This window comes from Acipenser ruthenus, chromosome 54 (assembly GCF_902713425.1).
Source record: "Acipenser ruthenus chromosome 54, fAciRut3.2 maternal haplotype, whole genome shotgun sequence".
Classification (NCBI taxonomy): Eukaryota; Metazoa; Chordata; class Actinopteri; order Acipenseriformes; family Acipenseridae; genus Acipenser; species Acipenser ruthenus.
Window position 1 is genome coordinate 29504 of NC_081242.1, and position 18187 is coordinate 47690.

General features: G+C 43.5%; 1 protein-coding gene across 2 annotated transcripts; it reads left to right on the plus strand.

Moving 5' to 3' along the window:
• The first annotated feature begins 3427 nt into the window (after window positions 1-3427).
• Window positions 3428-16335, plus strand: LOC117424938 (coronin-1A-like). 2 transcript variants are annotated; one of them, XM_059016898.1, is made up of 11 exons: window positions 3428-3561; window positions 9022-9232; window positions 10980-11102; window positions 11343-11472; window positions 11875-12056; window positions 13163-13282; window positions 13371-13475; window positions 13724-13869; window positions 14016-14073; window positions 14178-14387; window positions 15005-16335. In XM_059016898.1, exons 2-11 carry the CDS (start codon window positions 9035-9037, stop codon window positions 15101-15103), a joined length of 1371 nt encoding a protein of 456 aa, XP_058872881.1. In that variant the 5' UTR covers window positions 3428-3561; window positions 9022-9034; the 3' UTR covers window positions 15104-16335. The 2 variants fall into 2 exon arrangements, with proteins under 2 accessions (XP_058872881.1, XP_058872880.1); XM_059016897.1 differs by lacking the exon at window positions 3428-3561 and adding an exon at window positions 4948-5070.
• Window positions 16336-18187: the final 1852 nt, after the last annotated feature.

The window sequence follows — 18187 nt, forward strand, 5'->3', positions numbered from 1 at the left end:
CAACATTCCACAAACCTTTACACAAAACAGCAGGAACTGCATCTACGCAATACAATGCGATACATGCAAAACCATTTACATTGGAGAAACAGGCAACACTATCCGAGTAAGACTAACACAACACATCTATAATATCAAACACAAAAAAGAATCACAAACACCTCTAGTAGCACACTTTCTACAACACAACTTGGAATCTCTGAAAATTACAGGGCTGGAGAGGAACCAGAACTGGACAATCGGAGAAAGGAAATGGAGAGAAAAAGACTGGATCAACAAACTACAAACAACTTTCCCGCTAGGCCTGAACATTAGAATCTCCACGATAGACCTACACTAGAAAAGGAGCTCCAAAACAAAAAAAACAAAGAAAGAAATCCAAAAAGAGCCAGATGGCCAGTGCATCTTTCTTTCCCTGAAAAACCAACCAAGTGTGGAGTTCTCAGGGAAACAAAGTTCCTACCTCAACCTAACCCTAACCCTAACCCTAACCCTAACCCTAACCCTAACCCTAACCCTAAACCCTAACCCTAAACCCTAACCCTAACCCTAACCCTAACCCTAACCCTAACCCTAAAACAAAGTCACACTTTTGATGGGCCACAGCTGGAGCTGCGTGCCTGCAACGGAGAGTGGGAGAGCTGGAGAGTGGTAGAGCTTGGGAGTGGGACTGCACTTGCATCCCAGTCGGATGCTGGGCTTTGGGATGCTTCATCCTTTTCACCAGCCATGGATGCGGCCACGGCAGGGGGATGGATGCCTGGGACACAAGCCCAGTGCGGGGAGCTGCACGGCGGTTAGCCGGGGCCCCGCGTCCCGGGTGAACAGCGATTAATTAATTAATTAAATGCACGTCCCCCCCCCCGGGTGCACGAGTGTTATGAGGCCGGGCTGCAGTTCCGCGAGCTCGGGCTCAACACCTGCTCGTCCCCCCCCCGGGGAGCTGCACGGCGGAACAGCGATTAATTAATTAAATGCACGTCCCGTGTTCCCCCGGGAGCACGGGTGTTATGGGTCTGGGGCGGCGGGAGCTGTCCCCGGGGCCGTGGAACCCAAGCTGGGGCAGTGGGAGCAGAGGCCAGGGTGGTGGGAGCCAGCCCTGGGAGGCTAGAGCTGTCCCCGGGGCCGTGCAGTGTTTTTAGAAGAATTCCTGCAGAAATCTGATTTTTTTTAGCAATTCAAATAAGAGTAACAGCATTTGCGTTGGGTTCCCCGATGTCATAAATAGTAGTAGATGGCAGCAGCCCCTAAGAAGTGGAGTCGACAACCATTCAAATACTTGAAAAAGTACATTTGGAAGACTTTTGAAGCCTTGCAACCAGGTAGAAACACCATTTCAAGGGCTGTAGTATCAGACTAACAGCCTGTAACTGAGCCCAGTGTTTTTAGAGCGATTCCTGCAAAATTCAGCTTTTTTGCCATTCAACCAAGGCGACCGCTGCTTTAAGCCTATGGGGCATTTGGAACAGCTTTGGCAGGCTCTCAAAGAATCAGCGAATGTGGTAGGTGGCTGAAAATTGCTAGAGTACCTGTATTATATGCAGATAATAAATGTAGAAGCACAGGTTTATGGGGCTTTTGGTTGAAATGTAGCAGCTTGCCTTAGATTGACTCATACCATAAGAACCTTTTTAAGTGTTTCTCGGCTGTGCGACCAGATAGAAACTCCATTTAAATGGCTGTAGTATCAGAGAATTAGTCTCTAACAGTATTCAGTGGCCTTGTATTTCTCTGGAACAGTAAGTGCTAGAGAAACCATTCAAACAGTTCCTGTATCAGGGTAATAGGTAGCAATTGTGTACCAAATTTGAGACCAATCCGTTGAAAAACAGAGTTTTTATTCAAAAAAAGCAATTGTGTTTTGTGGATTTCAATGTTATCCTATGGGGTTTTGTAAAGTTATGGTTTGGTGCAAAATTCTTATTTTCCCTATGAATACGAAACGCCAGGTGCTATCGTTTCAGGTAGGGCATTGTTATACAGATAAGGGTGTAATCTACACAACGAGACCGTTCCTGGGTTGTAATTCCACACCTGCACTAAATGGCACGAGTTATTGTGCGTGTTTTTAAGGTTTAGTTTTTTTTTTGTGAAAACGCCTATACGTTTCAATGGGAATCACATTAAAATTAATATTTCAATAAGCGAAAAAACGGCCCGTTTGTTTCGATGGGAGTTTTTTTTTTTTTTTTTAATTAATATTTAAATAACCACAGGTGGTATCAATTGAATCAAGGTATGTCTGGAAAGGTATTACTGCAAGCTACAAAACAAGACCTTTAGCACGGAAACGAGTGTGACCCTAACCCTAAACCCTAACCCTAACCCTAACCCTAACCCTAACCTGCTCCAGCACTCTCGCTGTGTTCAGTGTATTTATCTTGTGTAGCTGCTCCAGCGCTCTCGCTGTGTTCGTGTATTTATCTTGTGTAGCTGATCCGGCTCTCTCGCTGTGGAAATCATCCAAATGCCGATGATGGTCCTATAAGCTACAGTCACATTATTGCACTTCACTCTATAAAAATGTCAAATACTCCACAAAAAAAGAGTAAAAATTGACTTTATTGATTTAATTTGACAGTTCATACATTGCAAAATGAGTCCTGGTAGTGGGGAGTTTGATTGGACATGGGCAGGAGGGGGTTAATCAGACCTTTCAGTGTCATGAAACAGAAAGATCATTCCTCCATGGTATGATCAAATCAGTGTGACAGAAACACACACACACACACACACACACACACACACACACACACACACACACACACACACACACACACACACACACACAGAGACAAACTCTGCTGTATTCTGCTACTAGATAACTTCTGTTCAAGAATGCCCACAAGCAGTGACACTCTGTTGTTTAAATACTCAAATCAATAGTTTTCTTTTCAATTATTATATATCATTTTTTTACTATTAGTCAAAAATGAACAGTAATGACATTTTGTAATATCTTTTGCCACCCTTCTCAAACAGTCCACTTTCACTTTCACAGAACTGATGAGTTGATGCTTGATTGGATTCTGGCACAATGTCTCTTACCCTTCAGCATGTAAGGTGTTGCTTGCAACCAGGGGAACGGCAATGAGATCAGTCTGTGTGGATGCTTCTATATACAAACCAGCTGCTCGGCTTCGACCTGCAACCTGCAGCACAGCCACCAGGGGGCGTGCAGCCGCCCGAGCTCACTTCCACCACTATGATCAATACGTTTACTGCGACGGCTGGCTGAAGCGCTATACTTATCATCATCCCCCTCTATACTGACCATGTTCCACACCATTTCAAGCACTGAATATCTGACAATCAAAAATTCGTCCACTTTTTTTTTTTTTTTTTTTAGTTGCATAAAAAAATACTCCGCAAGAGTCTGGAATGTTTGTGATTCATGGAAATAATTTAAATAATCTGCTGTTCTTTACAGGCTACAACATTCTAAACAGGTCAATCGAAGCAAAATCTCATAAGAAATGACTGGACCAGATACAGTGTACAGCGAGCAGGTTTCTTGTGTCTCTCACTGAGAAGCAGAGGAGCTGGGACGGTTCAATGAAGGTACAGAACTGCGGCAGTCCGGGGATCTCTATAAATATCCTATTAGCACTTCAGAGCCCAATACCCAACTCCACTCAGGGGGTTAACGTTTTTGCATTCTGTGTATTTATTTATTTATTTATTTTATTGATTGCATTTATATAGCACTTTTTATATATAAGTATCTCAAAGCACTGTACAGTACATAGCAGAAAAAAAGAACAAACCACAATACATTTGCATAGCATGTCACACATACAGCTGCCACAGTCAGACCATTTCAATAACATATTTAAATAACTGTACACACAATACAAATGCAGCAATTTTAAAATGAGATTAAATTCCACTAAGATAACAAAGCCATTTTATAGAAGTGTGTTTTTAGTCTTGATTTGATTTATATTTTAATTTTTTCTTCATTATTATTTGCATTATAAAATTTGAGATGGGTACCAAGTAGGCAGCGAGACATAGTTTTGGGTCTTTAGTTAAAAAAAAAGAACTTATGGTTTAAAGAACCAGCAGTTCTCCAAAGTGACCGCACGATGCATTGGATAAGGAATAGCGAGGGTTAACATTAAACCCATCTCCCTGAAGTTATCTACCTGCAGTATCCATTGTAAACAGTAGAGGGCACCACAACCGCCTGTGGAAGAAGGGAGCCAAGGAGACAGTTACAATGCAAAAAGTATATACTGCCGTTTCAAAATATTTAACCAGCATTATTATTATAATTGCAGGGATGGAAATAAGACTCCTATTGCACAGCAGTGTCGCCCATTCCAGGTTTTACTACCGTAGGCGATGCTGGCTCTTCAATTTTATTTGTAAGGTTTAATCTTGAAAACTTAAAATGGGGCTTTTCAGACAGGAAACATGTGAACATTCAGATTCACATCATGAAATGCCCTGTAGTTTTTCATTGACTTGTGATGTAAGTTTGCTTTGGCCGACCCTGAATACAGCTATGGCCAAAGGTTTTGCATCACCCCATTAGATGAACACATTTTTGCTTCATAAAGTCGAATGAAAGCTGCTGAATAATGTTACGTTAACATTTAATTACACACAGCTTTGTAGTTTTCCAGAAAAACTGACTAAAAAATGTGACATTTCCAAATCTAACATGAAATACTCACTGTGCTACTATTATGGCTTCCTTCTGGTTTTTTTTTTTTTTGCAATATCATTTTGCAGTTTCTTTAGATGACAGAATGTTAAATAAAAGATCTAAATTATGTTCATGCAGTCTTTTTTGTTTTAAATTATGTCTCATAGGTAATGCAAAATCTTTAGTGAGGTGGTGGAGCGCTGCCTATACTAAAAGAGGAAGTCACCACCTCTCTCTCTCTCTCTCTCTCTCTCTCTCTCTCTCTCTCTCTCTCTCTCTCTCTCTCTCTCTCTCTCTCTCTCTCTCTCTCTCTCTCTCTCTCTCTCTCTCAAATAAAGTCACTGTTACTGATAACACATCTCTCACTCTACTTCCGTGCACCCGAACCTGACCTGCTGTCTTTAAACTCCATAGAGGTAGGAACGGCTGTCTTTATTAGCATGTGTGTCAGAGACCATTGATTTTAATCAGAGGCTCGAATAAGCAGGAGCCCACAAGCTTCATTACTGACAAGGCTGGTCTGTGATACTAATAGTGTGCAGTGAAGCAGGCTGTCTTGCTAAACTGTATATTTTTTATAAAGATTACAGTAAATAAATGATTATTATTATTACTATTATTCTTATTCAGTTTGCTAGCTTGGTGTGAAACAACACATGCAAAATAATCAAGGCTGTCGCTTTCTATATGGTATTCATTTTGTGGAAACTGTACATCTGGAAAATAAGAATCAGTGTATTTCAGGTTGAAGCCTCTCAGTTATCAGTGCAATGAAATGGTTTCTTGTAAAGACTGGCTCGTTCCCGATTACATACATCTAAAAAGGTTATTAGAAAGATGAACAAAAACGCACAGAAATTACGTCGCAGAAAATAATTCTGGTGCAACTTTACGCTACCAGAACCAGTTTCATAGATGTTTGTGTATTAGTTTACTTATTTGTACAGATATATATATATATATATATATATATATATATATATATATTTATATATACATATAATATATATATATATATATATATATATATATATATATATATATATATATATCCGTAGTAGCAACACATATTCTAAAAGAGGAAACAGAGAAGGCGGGAGACCGTTAGGAAGTTATTTCACATACAATGTCAGTGTTTCCTGTAAAGAGCCTACCAGTATGATTATATAATAATTGCATTTTTTCTGCTTTAATTTGTCATCAGGTAGTACCAGGGAGATGATTCTATTGTGTTGCATTCCGATTCCATTCTATTCTATTGTACTGTGTTGCATTCCAATTTCATTCTATTATATTCTATTGTGTTGCATTCCATTTCATTTGATTCTATTCAACTCACAGATATATATATATATATATATATATATATATATATATATATATATATATATATTGGCCTTCATACTGAACTTTTTATCTTAAAACAAAGTTTCACTCTATACTGAAATGTGTTCAAACTTCATGAACCTGCGCACTGCCTGCATTGGGTGTGTGAAGTTCACTGTGGTCTGCCAGTAACAAAGCACAGCAAAATTGAAATGAGCTGTAAACCAGAGGTTAAAAAACAGGAAGCTACCCTACCACATCCTGTACTGTCTAGAATAGTATTCTTATTAAAGTGCCCCAAAAGCACAGCAACATGCAATAAAGCAAAAAGCATGATAAAGCACAGAGAGGTCTGGTAAAGCATAGGGAAGCATTGTAAAGCACAGAGAGGTCTGGTAAAGCATAGGGAAGCATTGTAAAGCACAGAGAGGTCTGGTAAAGCATAGGGAAGCATTGTAAAGCACAGAGAGGTCTAGTAAAGCATAGGGGAGCATTGTAAAGCACAGAGAGGTCTGGTAAAGCATAGGGAAGCATTGTAAAGCACAGAGAGGTCTGGTAAAGCATAGGGAAGCATTGTAAAGCACAGAGAGGTCTGGTAAAGCATAGGGAAGCATTGTAAAGCACAGAGAGGTCTGGTAAAGCATAGGGAAGCATTGTAAAGCACAGAGAGGTCTGGTAAAGCATAGGGAAGCATTGTAAAGCACAGAGAGGTCTGGTAAAGCATAGGGAAGCATTGTAAAGCACAGAGAGGTGTGGTAAAGCATAGGGAAGCATTGTAAAGCACAGAGATCTGGTAAAGCATAGGGAAGCATTGTAAAGCACAGAGAGGTCTGGTAAAGCATAGGGAAGCATTGTAAAGCACAGAGAGGTGTGGGAAAGCATAGGGAAGCATTGTAAAGCACAGAGAGGTGTGGTAAAGCATAGGGAAGCATTGTAAAACACAGAGAGGTCTGGTAAAGCATAGGGAAGCATTGTAAAGCACAGAGAGGTGTGGTAAAGCATAGGGAAGCATTGTAAAGCACAGAGAGGTGTGGTAAAGCATAGGGAAGCATTGTAAAGCACAGAGAGGTCTGGTAAAGCATAGGGAAGCATTGTAAAGCACAGAGAGGTCTGGTAAAGCATAGGGAAGCATTGTAAAGCACAGAGAGGTGTGGTAAAGCATAGGGAAGGCTTGTAAAGCACAGAGAGGTCTGGTAAAGCATAGGGAAGCATTGTAAAGCACAGAGAGGTCTGGTAAAGCATAGGGAAGCATTGCAAAGCACAGAGAGGTGTGGTAAAGCATAGGGAAGCATTGTAAAGCACAGAGAGGTCTGGGAAAGCATAGGGAAGCATTGCAAAGCACAGAGAGGTGTGGTAATGCATTTTACAAAAACATAGCAAAACAAGGTACACTACGGTAAATAGTATAACAATGTCCTTAATACTAAAGGAGGCTTTACAATGACATCAATAGGAGCAAATCAGCACTGTAAAAAAAGTGGCTCTCAAAGTAGGTGTGTATTTAGGGTTAGGGTTAGGGTTAGGTAACTCTACCGTATTCAGTCTTATTGACCTGTTTTAATTTTTTGAAATTACCCCACCCTGGACCGGATTAGGCAGCAACGGATAATCTTTTTGACTCCGGAAATAGGAGGTGTGACGCTGGTGTCAGATTATGTCCTTATAAGTCATTTTCTCTCTCTCTCTCTCTCTCTCTCTCTCTCTCTCTCTCTCTCTCTCTCTCTCTCTCCCTCTCTCGCTCTCTCTCTCTCTCTCTTCTTGGTGGTTGCGTTGGCAGTTTCTCTCTGCAGTGACAGAGTCTGAGAAATGCTCAGCTCACAGGAAGGCTTGAGGTTGAGTCAAGTCTCTTCTGGTTTATCGGTTTCAGATCTAACATAGTCCTGCAGAGATACTTCCTGTTTTATTTCATGTTGAATTTCTAAACACGCAAAAGCTAAAAAATAAAAATGCCGCTTCGGCAGTCGAACAGCCCCTGGTATAGTGTATAGGGCAGCCAGTCTTCAGTCTGTCTGTCATCACTGCCCTCCCCAACCCAGATTAGAACCCAGGTCCCCAAAGAAAGGTGCAAGGCAGGAATGAGAGGCTGGTGAATTTACTTGCTGTATATATTACTACCTTTAGCATCCCTCTCCCAGTCTCTCCCAGTATCTAATGTGTTTCCCTCCCTGTCCGAACTGGGAAGACACACGGCAAATGGCATTTATAAATAAAGAAAAGTGTAAGGTACTGCACACAGGCAATAAAAATGTGCATTATAAATATCATATGGGAGATACTGAAATTGAAGAAAGAATCTATGAAAAAGACCTATGAGTTTATGTTGACTCAGAAATGTCTTCATCTAAACAATGTGGGGAAGCTATAAAAAAGGCCAACAAGATGCTTGGATATATTGTGAAAAGTGTTGAATTTAAATCAAGGGAAGTAATGTTACAACTTTACAATGCATTAGTAAGACCTCACCTAGAATATTGTGTTCAGTTTTGGTCACCTCGTTACAAAAAGGATATTGCTGCTCTAGAAAGAGTGCAAAGAAGAGCAACCAGAATTATCCCGGGGTTAAAAGACATGTCGTATGCAGACAGGCTAAAAGAATTTAATCTGTTCAGTCTTGAACAAAGAAGACTACGCGGTGATCTGATTCAAGCATTCAAAATCCCCAAAGGTTTAGACAATATCGACCCAGGGGACTTTTTCGACCTGAAAAAAGGACCAGGAGTCACAAGTAGAGATTAGATAAAGGGGCATTCAGAACAGAAAATAGGAGGCACTTTTTTACACAGAGAATTGTGAGGGTCTGGAACCAACTCTCCAGTAATGTTGTTGAAGCTGACACCCTGGGATTCTTCAAGAAGCTGCTTGATGAGATTCTGGGATCAATAAGATACTAACAACCAAACAAGCAAGATGGGCTGAATGGCCACCCCTTGTTTGTAAACTTTCTTATGTTTTTATGTTCTTATGTTCTCCCAGTCCCTAATGTGTTCCTCTCCCAGTCTAGAACAGTCCCTGATGTGTTCCTCTGTGTGTTTCTCTCCCAGTTCTCCCAGTACGATGGCTCCGAAGGTGGTGCGCTCCAGTAAGTTCCGTCATGTGTTTGGCCAGGCAGTGAAATCTGATCAGTGCTACGATGATGTCCGCATCTCTCAGATGACGTGGGACAGCAACTTCTGCACCGTCAACCCCAAATACGTGGCCATGATCGTGGAGGCCAGCGGGGGCGGAGCTTTCATGGTGCTGCCACTGGGCAAGGTGAGAGAGGAATACACTCTGCATACACAATACAGAATACACTCTGCATACACAATACAGAATACACTCTGCATACACAATACAGAATACACTCTGCATACACAATACAGAATACACTCTGCATACACAATACAGAATACACTCTGCATACACAATACAGAATACACTCTGCATACACAATACAGAATACACTCTGCATACACAATACAGAATACACTCTGCATACACAATACAGAATACACTCTGCATACACAATACAGAATACACTCTGCATACACAATACAGAATACACTCTGCATACACAATACAGAATACACTCTGCATACACAATACAGAATACACTCTGCATACACAATACAGAATACACTCTGCATACACAATACATATAGAATACACTGCATACATGCTTTACAACACATTGCTTTATAGTGCTTCACCGTACCTCTCTGTGCTTTACAATGCGTCCCTATGCTTTACCAGACCTCGCTGTGCTTTACAATGCTTCCCTATGCTTTACCACACCTCTCTGTGCTTTACAATGCTTCCCTATGCTTTACCAGACCTCTCTGTGCTTTACAATGCTTCCCTGTGCTTTACCACACCTCTCTGTGATTTACAATGCTTCCCCTATGCTTTACCAGACCTCTCTATGCTTTACAATGCTTCCCCTATGCTTTACCAGACCTCTCTGTGCTTTACAATGCTTCACTATGCTTTACCATACCTCTCTGTGCTTTACAATGCTTCCCTGTGCTTTACCAGACCTCTCTGTGCTTTACAATGCTTCCCTATGCTTTACCAGACCTCTCTGTGCTTTACAATGCTTTCTTATGCTTTACCAGACCACTCTGTGGTTGACCATGCTTTCACTGTGCTTTATCACACAGTGCTGTTGGGAGAATCTATAAGGGGTAAACACGCCGTGTAAAAGGGATTCAGTTGCACATCTGTAGTCTGCTTTGTTAGTTTGTATTTAAAACTATTTCATTCATTCTCTGTTTGACTAAATTGGGATATGTAAAAATTCTCTTTTTTTTTTTTTTAGTAATTTGTTTTTTGACCTTAAAAGGTGATGTGCTTGTCGTGAGTCTGGCACAGTAAAAGGTGATGTGCTTGTCGTGAGTCTGGCACAGTAAGTGGTAATCTTGAAAACAGGAAGTGGTTTTCGTTAGCTGTGTGATGCTGAGTAGAAGCTCCCCCATCTGTGTCTCTGTGTGTCTGTGTGTCTGCATGTGTGTGTGTGTGTGTGTGTGTATGTCTGTGTCTGAGTGTCTGTGTGTGTGTGTCTGTTTGTGTGTGTGTGTCTGTGTGTGTGTGTCTGTCTGAGTGTCTGTCTGAGTGTGTGTGTGTGTGTGTGTGTCTGTCTGTCTGTCTGAGTGTCTGTGTGTGTGTGTCTCTCTGTTTGTGTGTGTGTCTGCCTGAGTGTCTCTGTGTGTGTGTCTCTCTGTTTGTGTGTGTGTTTGTCTTTGTGCCACAGTTTAATAATGAATTGCTCAAACATGTTTCAACTTAATCTGTGCATCAACACGGCCTGAGTGTGTATCTGTTTCTGTCTCTCTGCTTCTTTCTCTCTGTCTCAGTGTGTTTGACCCTGTCCCTCTCCTCTCTCTCTATGTCTCTCTGAGTTTAACCCTCTCTCCTCTCTCCTCTCTCTCTGTGTCTCTCTGTGTTTATCCTTGTCTCTCCTCTCTCCTCTCTCTCTGTGTCTCTCTGTGTTTATCCCTGTCTCTCCTCTCTCCTCTCTCAGACAGGGCGTGTTGATATGTCTCAGCCGCTGGTCTGCGGTCACACCGGTCCTGTTCTTGATATCGAGTGGTGTCCGCACAACGATGACATCATCGCCAGCGGCTCAGAGGACTGCACTGTCATGGTGAGACCCTACAGACATACCCTATAGACCCTATGCATCCCTATATGTTCATATAGACCCCTATAGACATCATAAACAACCCTTATAGACAGCCCTTAGAACCTTTAGACCCTATAGATACCATACACTCCCCTATAGACACCACACACACCTTTCGACATTCCCTATAAACCCACCCTATAGAATCTATGATGAATACTGAATAACAGAGCCTACCTGTCCATCTGTCTGTCTCTTCAGATCTGGGAGATCCCGGATGGGGGTCTGACTCAACCAATCACAGAGCCTGTGGTCACCCTGGAGGGGCACTCTAAGCGAGTGGGGATCCTGAACTGGCACCCCACCGCTCACAACGTGCTTCTGAGTGCAGGTACCCCGAGATACACAGAGACACCCCGAGATATATACTGAGAGACACACTGATACACACTGAGACATACAGAGATGCACAGAGACACACACTGAGATGCACAGAGACACACACTGAGATGCACTGAGATACACTGAAAGATACACACTGAGACACACTGAGAGATACACAGAGATACACACTGAGACACACTGATATACACTGAGAGATACACAGAGATACACACTGAGACACACTGAGATGCACAGAGACACACACTGAGATACACAGAGACGCACACTGAGATGCACTGATATACACTGAAAGATACACACTGAGACACACTGAGAGATACACAGAGATACACACTGAGATGCACATTGAGTGTTCCAGGCTGTGACTCTGTCAGTGTGTGTGTTCCAGGCTGTGATAACGTGGTGATCATCTGGAACGTGGCTCGTGGTGAGCCAGTCATCACGCTGGACTCCATGCACACCGATATGATCTACAGCGCCTGCTGGAACGCCACGGGCAGCCAGATCATCACGTCCTGCAAGGACAAGAAGATCCGAGTCATCGATCCACGCCAAGGGAGCGTGGTGCTGGTGAGTGAGTGGAGACACAGCATGACTCACACTGAGGGAGCGTGAGTGAGTGGCACAGCATGATTCACACTGAGGGAGCGTGAGTGAGTGGAGACATAGCATGACTCACACTGAGGGAGCGTGAGTGAGTGGAGACACAGCATGATTCACACTGAGGGAGCGTGAGTGAGTGGAGACACAGCATGACTCACACTGAGGGAGCGTGAGTGAGTGGAGACACAGCATGACTCACACTGAGGGAGCGTGAGTGAGTGGAGACACAGCATGACTCACACTGAGGGAGCGTGAGTGAGTGGCACAGCATGATTCACACTGAGGGAGCGTGAGTGAGTGGAGACATAGCATGACTCACACTGAGGGAGCGTGAGTGAGTGGAGACACCGCATGACTCACACTGAGGGAGCGTGAGTGAGTGGAGACACCGCATGACTCACACTGAGGGAGCGTGAGTGAGTGGAGACACCGCATGACTCACACTGAGGGAGCGTGAGTGAGTGGAGACACAGCATGACTCACACTGAGGGAGCGTGAGTGAGTGGAGACACAGCATGACTCACACTGAGGGAGCGTGAGTGAGTGCAGACACAGCATGACTCACACTGAGGGAGCGTGAGTGAGTGGAGACACAGCATGACTCACACTGAGGGAGCGTGAGTGAGTGCAGACACAGCATGACTCACACTGAGGGAGCGTGAGTGAGTGGAGACACAGCATGACTCACACTGAGGGAGCGTGAGTGAGTGGAGACACAGCATGACTCACACTGAGGGAGCGTGAGTGAGTGCAGACACAGCATGACTCACACTGAGGGAGCGTGGTGCAGGTGAGGGAGACAACCTGACACTCACAGTGTGGTGCTGGTGAGAGATACACAGCCCAATACCAAATCCACTGCACAGATAGGGTCGTCTGAAATAGCCTCTGAAACAATCGTGGAGTGTTTATGAACAAGCGCAGTGTGAGTGAGAGAGAGAGAGAGGGGGACAGAGAGAGCGAGAGAAAGAGAGAATGAGAGAGTGAAAGCGAGAGAGAGAGAGAGCATGTTAATTAGGCAGCTCAGTTCGGTGGAATAACCTTTCTCTCCATCTCCCTCTCCTCCTCTCCAGGAGAAAGACAAGCCCCATGAAGGGAGTCGTCCGGTGCGCGCGATCTTCGTGTCGGAGGGGAAGATCCTGACCACTGGCTTCAGTCGCATGAGTGAAAGACAGGTGGCGCTGTGGGACCCGGTGAGTGCTGAGCTCCACACACTGGACTGTATTGCACTGAACTGTATTGCACTGGACTGTTTAATGAATGCTTTTTGTTCTTGCTCAGAAAAGCTTGGAGGAGCCTCTGACTCTGCAGGAGCTGGACACCAGCAGTGGAGTGTTGTTGCCCTTCTTCGACCCCGACACCGGCATCGTGTATCTGTGTGGCAAGGTAGGGTTAAAAACACACACACACACACACACACACACACACACACACACACACACCCACCCTCCGACACTCACTGAGACACACACACACACTCACTGAGACACACACACACACACACACACACACACATACACACACACACACACCGACCCTCACTGAGACACACACACACACACACACACACACACTCAGAAACCCACACTGACAGACACACAGATTAAGCTTGGTGTCTCACTCCCTCCTTGCAGGGCGACAGCAGTATCCGGTACTTTGAGATCACTGACGAGCAGCCCTACGTTCACTACCTCTCCATGTACACCAGCAAGGAGTCCCAGAGAGGCCTGGGATACATGCCCAAGAGAGGGCTGGAGGTCAACAAGTGTGAGATCGCCAGGTGAGGGAGGGGAGGGGAGGAGCAGAGGGAGGGGCAGTGTGAGATCATTAGGTGAGGGGGGGAGAGGGGAGGGGCAGTGAGAGTTTTGAATGTGTTTTGTGTTCAATCTCATATCATTTCCAGTTCAATCTCTTTTCTCTCTGCAGGTTTTACAAACTCCATGAGAGAAAGTGTGAGCCCATTGTGATGACTGTCCCTCGCAAGGTAAGTGTAGCGCCTCAGCATTGATCCTGTATGGATTGTGTATTGACTCTGTGTTGACTGTGTATTGATCCCATATTGACTCTGTGTGGATCGTCCCGTTCCAGTCGGACATGTTCCAGGAGGACCTCTATCCCGACACGGTCGGGCCGGAGCCCTCGGTCGAGGCCGATGATTGGTTCGCTGGGCGGGACGGGGAGCTGATTCTCATCTCGCTGAAGGACGGCTTCGTAGCGACAAAAACGCGAGAGTTCAAAGTGAACAAGACGCTACTCGCCAAAACCACGGCTACCGCCCGGCCGAGCACCAAGGCCAGCGTGAGTACCGCCAGTATAAACCAGTACAAACCAGCAACACAACCAGTGTAAACCAGTAACACAACCAGTGTAAACCAGTAACACAACCATTAACACAACCAGTATAAACCAGTATAAACCAGTAACACAACCAGTGTAAACCAGTAACACAATCAGTAACACAACCAGTGTAAACCAGTACCACAATCAGTAACACAACCAGTATAAACCAGTAACACCCATTAACACGCCGGTCAACAAGACCCCAGCCTCTGCCTCTATCTGACCTTGTCTGACCTCTGCCTCTATCTGACCCTGTCTGACCTCTGCCTCTATCTGACACTGTCTGACCTCTGCTTCTATCTGACCCTGTCTGACCTCTGCCTCTATCTGACGCTGTCTGACCTCTGCTTCTATCTGACCCTGTCTGACCTCTGCCTCTATCTGACGCTGTCTGACCTCTGCTTCTATCTGACCCTGTCTGACCTCTGCCTCTATCTGACGCTGTCTGACCTCTGCTTCTATCTGACCCTGTCTGACCTCTGCCTCTATCTGACCGTGTCTGACCTCTGTCTCTATCTGACCCTGTCTGACCTCTGTCTTTATCTGACCCTGTCTGACCTCTGCCTCTGTTCCAGGACTTGCAGAGTGTGCTTGATGAAGTGAAGAAGCTGAAGGCGACCGTGGAGGAACAGAACAAGCGAATCTGTGAACTGGAGAAGAAAGTGGGGAAATAGTCGAAAACATGTCGAAAACATTTGCCATTGAATCTAGTGCGTTCTTTTTTATTTTGTATCTCTAAATTGTAAATTCGAACAGAATTTCTTAGACAGATCACAAGATGCAATACTACAGTAACCGTGTAGCCAAGTGCGGGTAACTCAGTTGGAGAAGTAGAGAAGCTATGTTATAAATAATGCAGTATTTCAAGATCATTTTATTGGATTGTTTTTTATTTTAATTGCGTTAAAGTATTGTACCGATGTCTCCACTAATTCTCTTGGGTCAAATGCACTGGAATCAAAGCTAGGGTTACCATATGGCTCCAGATTAACCGGACGCTTTGAGACAGACCGGGATTTCATAATTTCCCCTAAATTGAAACTAATTCACGTATAAATGAGCTCCACCTTTGCTGAGATTAATCCTGCTGTGGTGGAATTGCTTGGGCGTAGCAAACAATTCACACTGATCAGCTGCTTCTGATCAGATCTTAATGAACGAATAGCTAATTTATCGATAGAGCAACGAGATAATGATGAAATAGTATTTGCAGAATAATATGGGCGATTGAATTTTAAGAAACAGAAAAAAATAGCGACTGGCTGCAATTCATTCTTGGTATAATACAATTATTTGACGCGCATGCGGGTATTTAAGCACCATTATTAATTGTAGCTAACGATGGTTCATTTACACCTTCATTTATTTCAATTTAGGGGCAAGTTTGAAATCCCGTTCTGTCTCACAGCGTCCGGTTAATCAGGAGCCACATGGTAACCCTAATCAAAGCTAACCAAAGATCACATTGAACTGATACAGAACAGAATGCAGCGAGGACTTCTTCAGGGACCAGGGGATTAAAAATACACCCCCTTTAAGAAAAACATTCCCTTTAAATGCGACAACTGCGCAGTAACAGTATTTAACCAGAAGGAGGTGCTAATGCTATATATAGGAGAAAAAAAAATGTGTTTGGAAAGTTTCAGCTGAGTATTAGCCTTGTTTTTAACCATTAACCTCAAAACTTGAAAATATCAAAAATTCATTAAAAAAAAAAAATTAGGACCAAAAGATTTGATTTTGTGTGTGTGTGTGTTTTAGGTTTATACAGAACTTTGGTACATTAAATAAAAAACATTTTTGCTTGTTTGCTTTGAGAAAAAAAAAAGGTTTTATGAAAAAATATATAAAAATGTGTCGGCTCTTTTTACACAAATAAATAAAAGGTGCCTTGTTTAAACAAAAACAGTGTCGCTTAATTTGATTCTATCCCTCCTCCATCTCTATCCCTCTTTATATGTTTTCAACATCTAAGGTAGAACTGGAAGAAACAAACTGAGTCAAGCAGACCAGCGTTTGGGCTCCAGTGCCTTATTTTTTTCTGAATATTATATGAGCTGCAGCTGCTGTTTTAAGAGAGAAACTCAAGTCTAGGCTTGTCAGAGCAGATCAGTCAAAGCAAAAAACACCAGACTAGAGAAGAGAAGGAAGGCAAGAGGAGGAGACAGGAAGAGGGATGGGGAGATGGAAGAGGGGGAGTCTCTCTCCTCTCTCTCCCCCCTCTCCTGATTTGTCTGCAGTGTCATGGATAAAGGTGCATCACCAGAGTTTATCCTCTCTGGGAACCCTATCTGTGCTGATGCTTCCATTGCACCACACATTGAGAAAGAGGTTATGAAACCAGTGACTGTGTGTGCTGTTAACCAACCTGAGCATTTCACAAACAATGAAAGAGTAGACTCCCTGCTTCCCTGTGTGTGTGTGTGTGTGTGTGTGTCAACACCCCCCCACCCCCCCCCGTCACCCACACTACACAACAACAGCTGCCATCCCCGCTTCAATTCAAAATCAAACCGTGACGTACATCAACAGCATGTACAGAATACAATAACTAGCAAGGAATAGTTTGATCAGATCATCAGATCAGTGGTATGGAAGTCCTAGATGTCTTTTGGTAAGCAAATTAGCTGTTAGTATCATGATGTATTAAGTTTACTGCTTTGGTATCCTCCTGGTAAAAGCACAGCACAGCGTAGTAAAGCACAGAGAAGATAATGAACCAGCAAAGTATGAGATCACTAAACTGTAACACCATGCCAACTAAAGTCTGATATTAGTGAAACATTTGGTCTTTGCTCGCAGGTTTGGGCATGTGGTCCTAACTATAGAATTACTGTGGGAGAGACAGGGAGGGGGAGGGAGATATGGAAAAACAGAGAGAGGGAGAGAGAGATCAGACAGAGAGAGAGAGAGAGGAGGGAGAGGAGAGGGAGAGAGCAAGCAAAACAGAGAGAGAGAGATGAGAGGGAGAGAGCAAGCAAAAGAGAGAGAGAGAGAGAGACGAGAGAGAAAATGTTACATATTTCTGTACATTTGTTGCATTGTGCTTGTATGACTTGTCATGCCAATAAAAAGGGGGGAGGAGAAAGGCAGAAAAAGAGGAATGTAAAAGAAGAAAGAGAAAGAAAGGGTGGAATATAAAGAAAACATACTGGGGAACTCTGAATACAGGTCAGAGTTCTAGATCGTTAGTTATATTTAAAAAAGAGAAGGTGCGTGTCAGTGTGTGTGCGTGTGTGCGTGCATCACGTGAGTTAGTGTGTGTGGGGGGAGGGGCATTCCTTTTATTTTATTTTGGGGTTGATTGTGTGATGGTCTGGTGAAGCAATTCCTCTCCCCTTCAATAATAGTGCAGTGATTCATTCAAGAGGGATTGCAAAATGTTTACATGCAGACTTGATACAGTTTAACTGCTGTCGACCGTTGGTATTGTCTGTCTTCTGTGCTATAAATTCCATTCTCTCTCTGTCTCACACACACACATACATCCAAAAAAAACCTTTGTGAACATAATTTTAATCTTTTATTTATCAAATCACCAAAAGAAACTACAAAATGATATCCCCCCCAAAAATTTATAATAATAATAAAGTCTACCAGAAGGCATAATAGTACAGGAGGCTGTGTGGTCGAGTGGTTAAAGAAACAGGCTTGTAACCAGGAGGTCCCCGGTTCAAATCCCACCTCAGCCACGGACTCACTGTGTGACCCTGAGCAAGTCACTTCACCTCCTTGTGCTCCGTCTTTCGGGTGAGACG

What these genes read in the sequence shown, in the direction of transcription:
- LOC117424938 (XM_059016898.1), top strand. Translation starts at nt 9,035, where the DNA reads ATGGCTCCGAAGGTGGTGCGCTCCAGTAAGTTCCGTCATGTGTTTGGC. An exon ending in TGGTGCTGCCACTGGGCAAG is followed by an intron (nt 9,233 to 10,979) that starts GTGAGAGAGGAA and finishes CTCCTCTCTCAG; the next exon opens with ACAGGGCGTGTTGATATGTC. An exon ending in TGATGACTGTCCCTCGCAAG is followed by an intron (nt 14,074 to 14,177) that starts GTAAGTGTAGCG and finishes GTCCCGTTCCAG; the next exon opens with TCGGACATGTTCCAGGAGGA.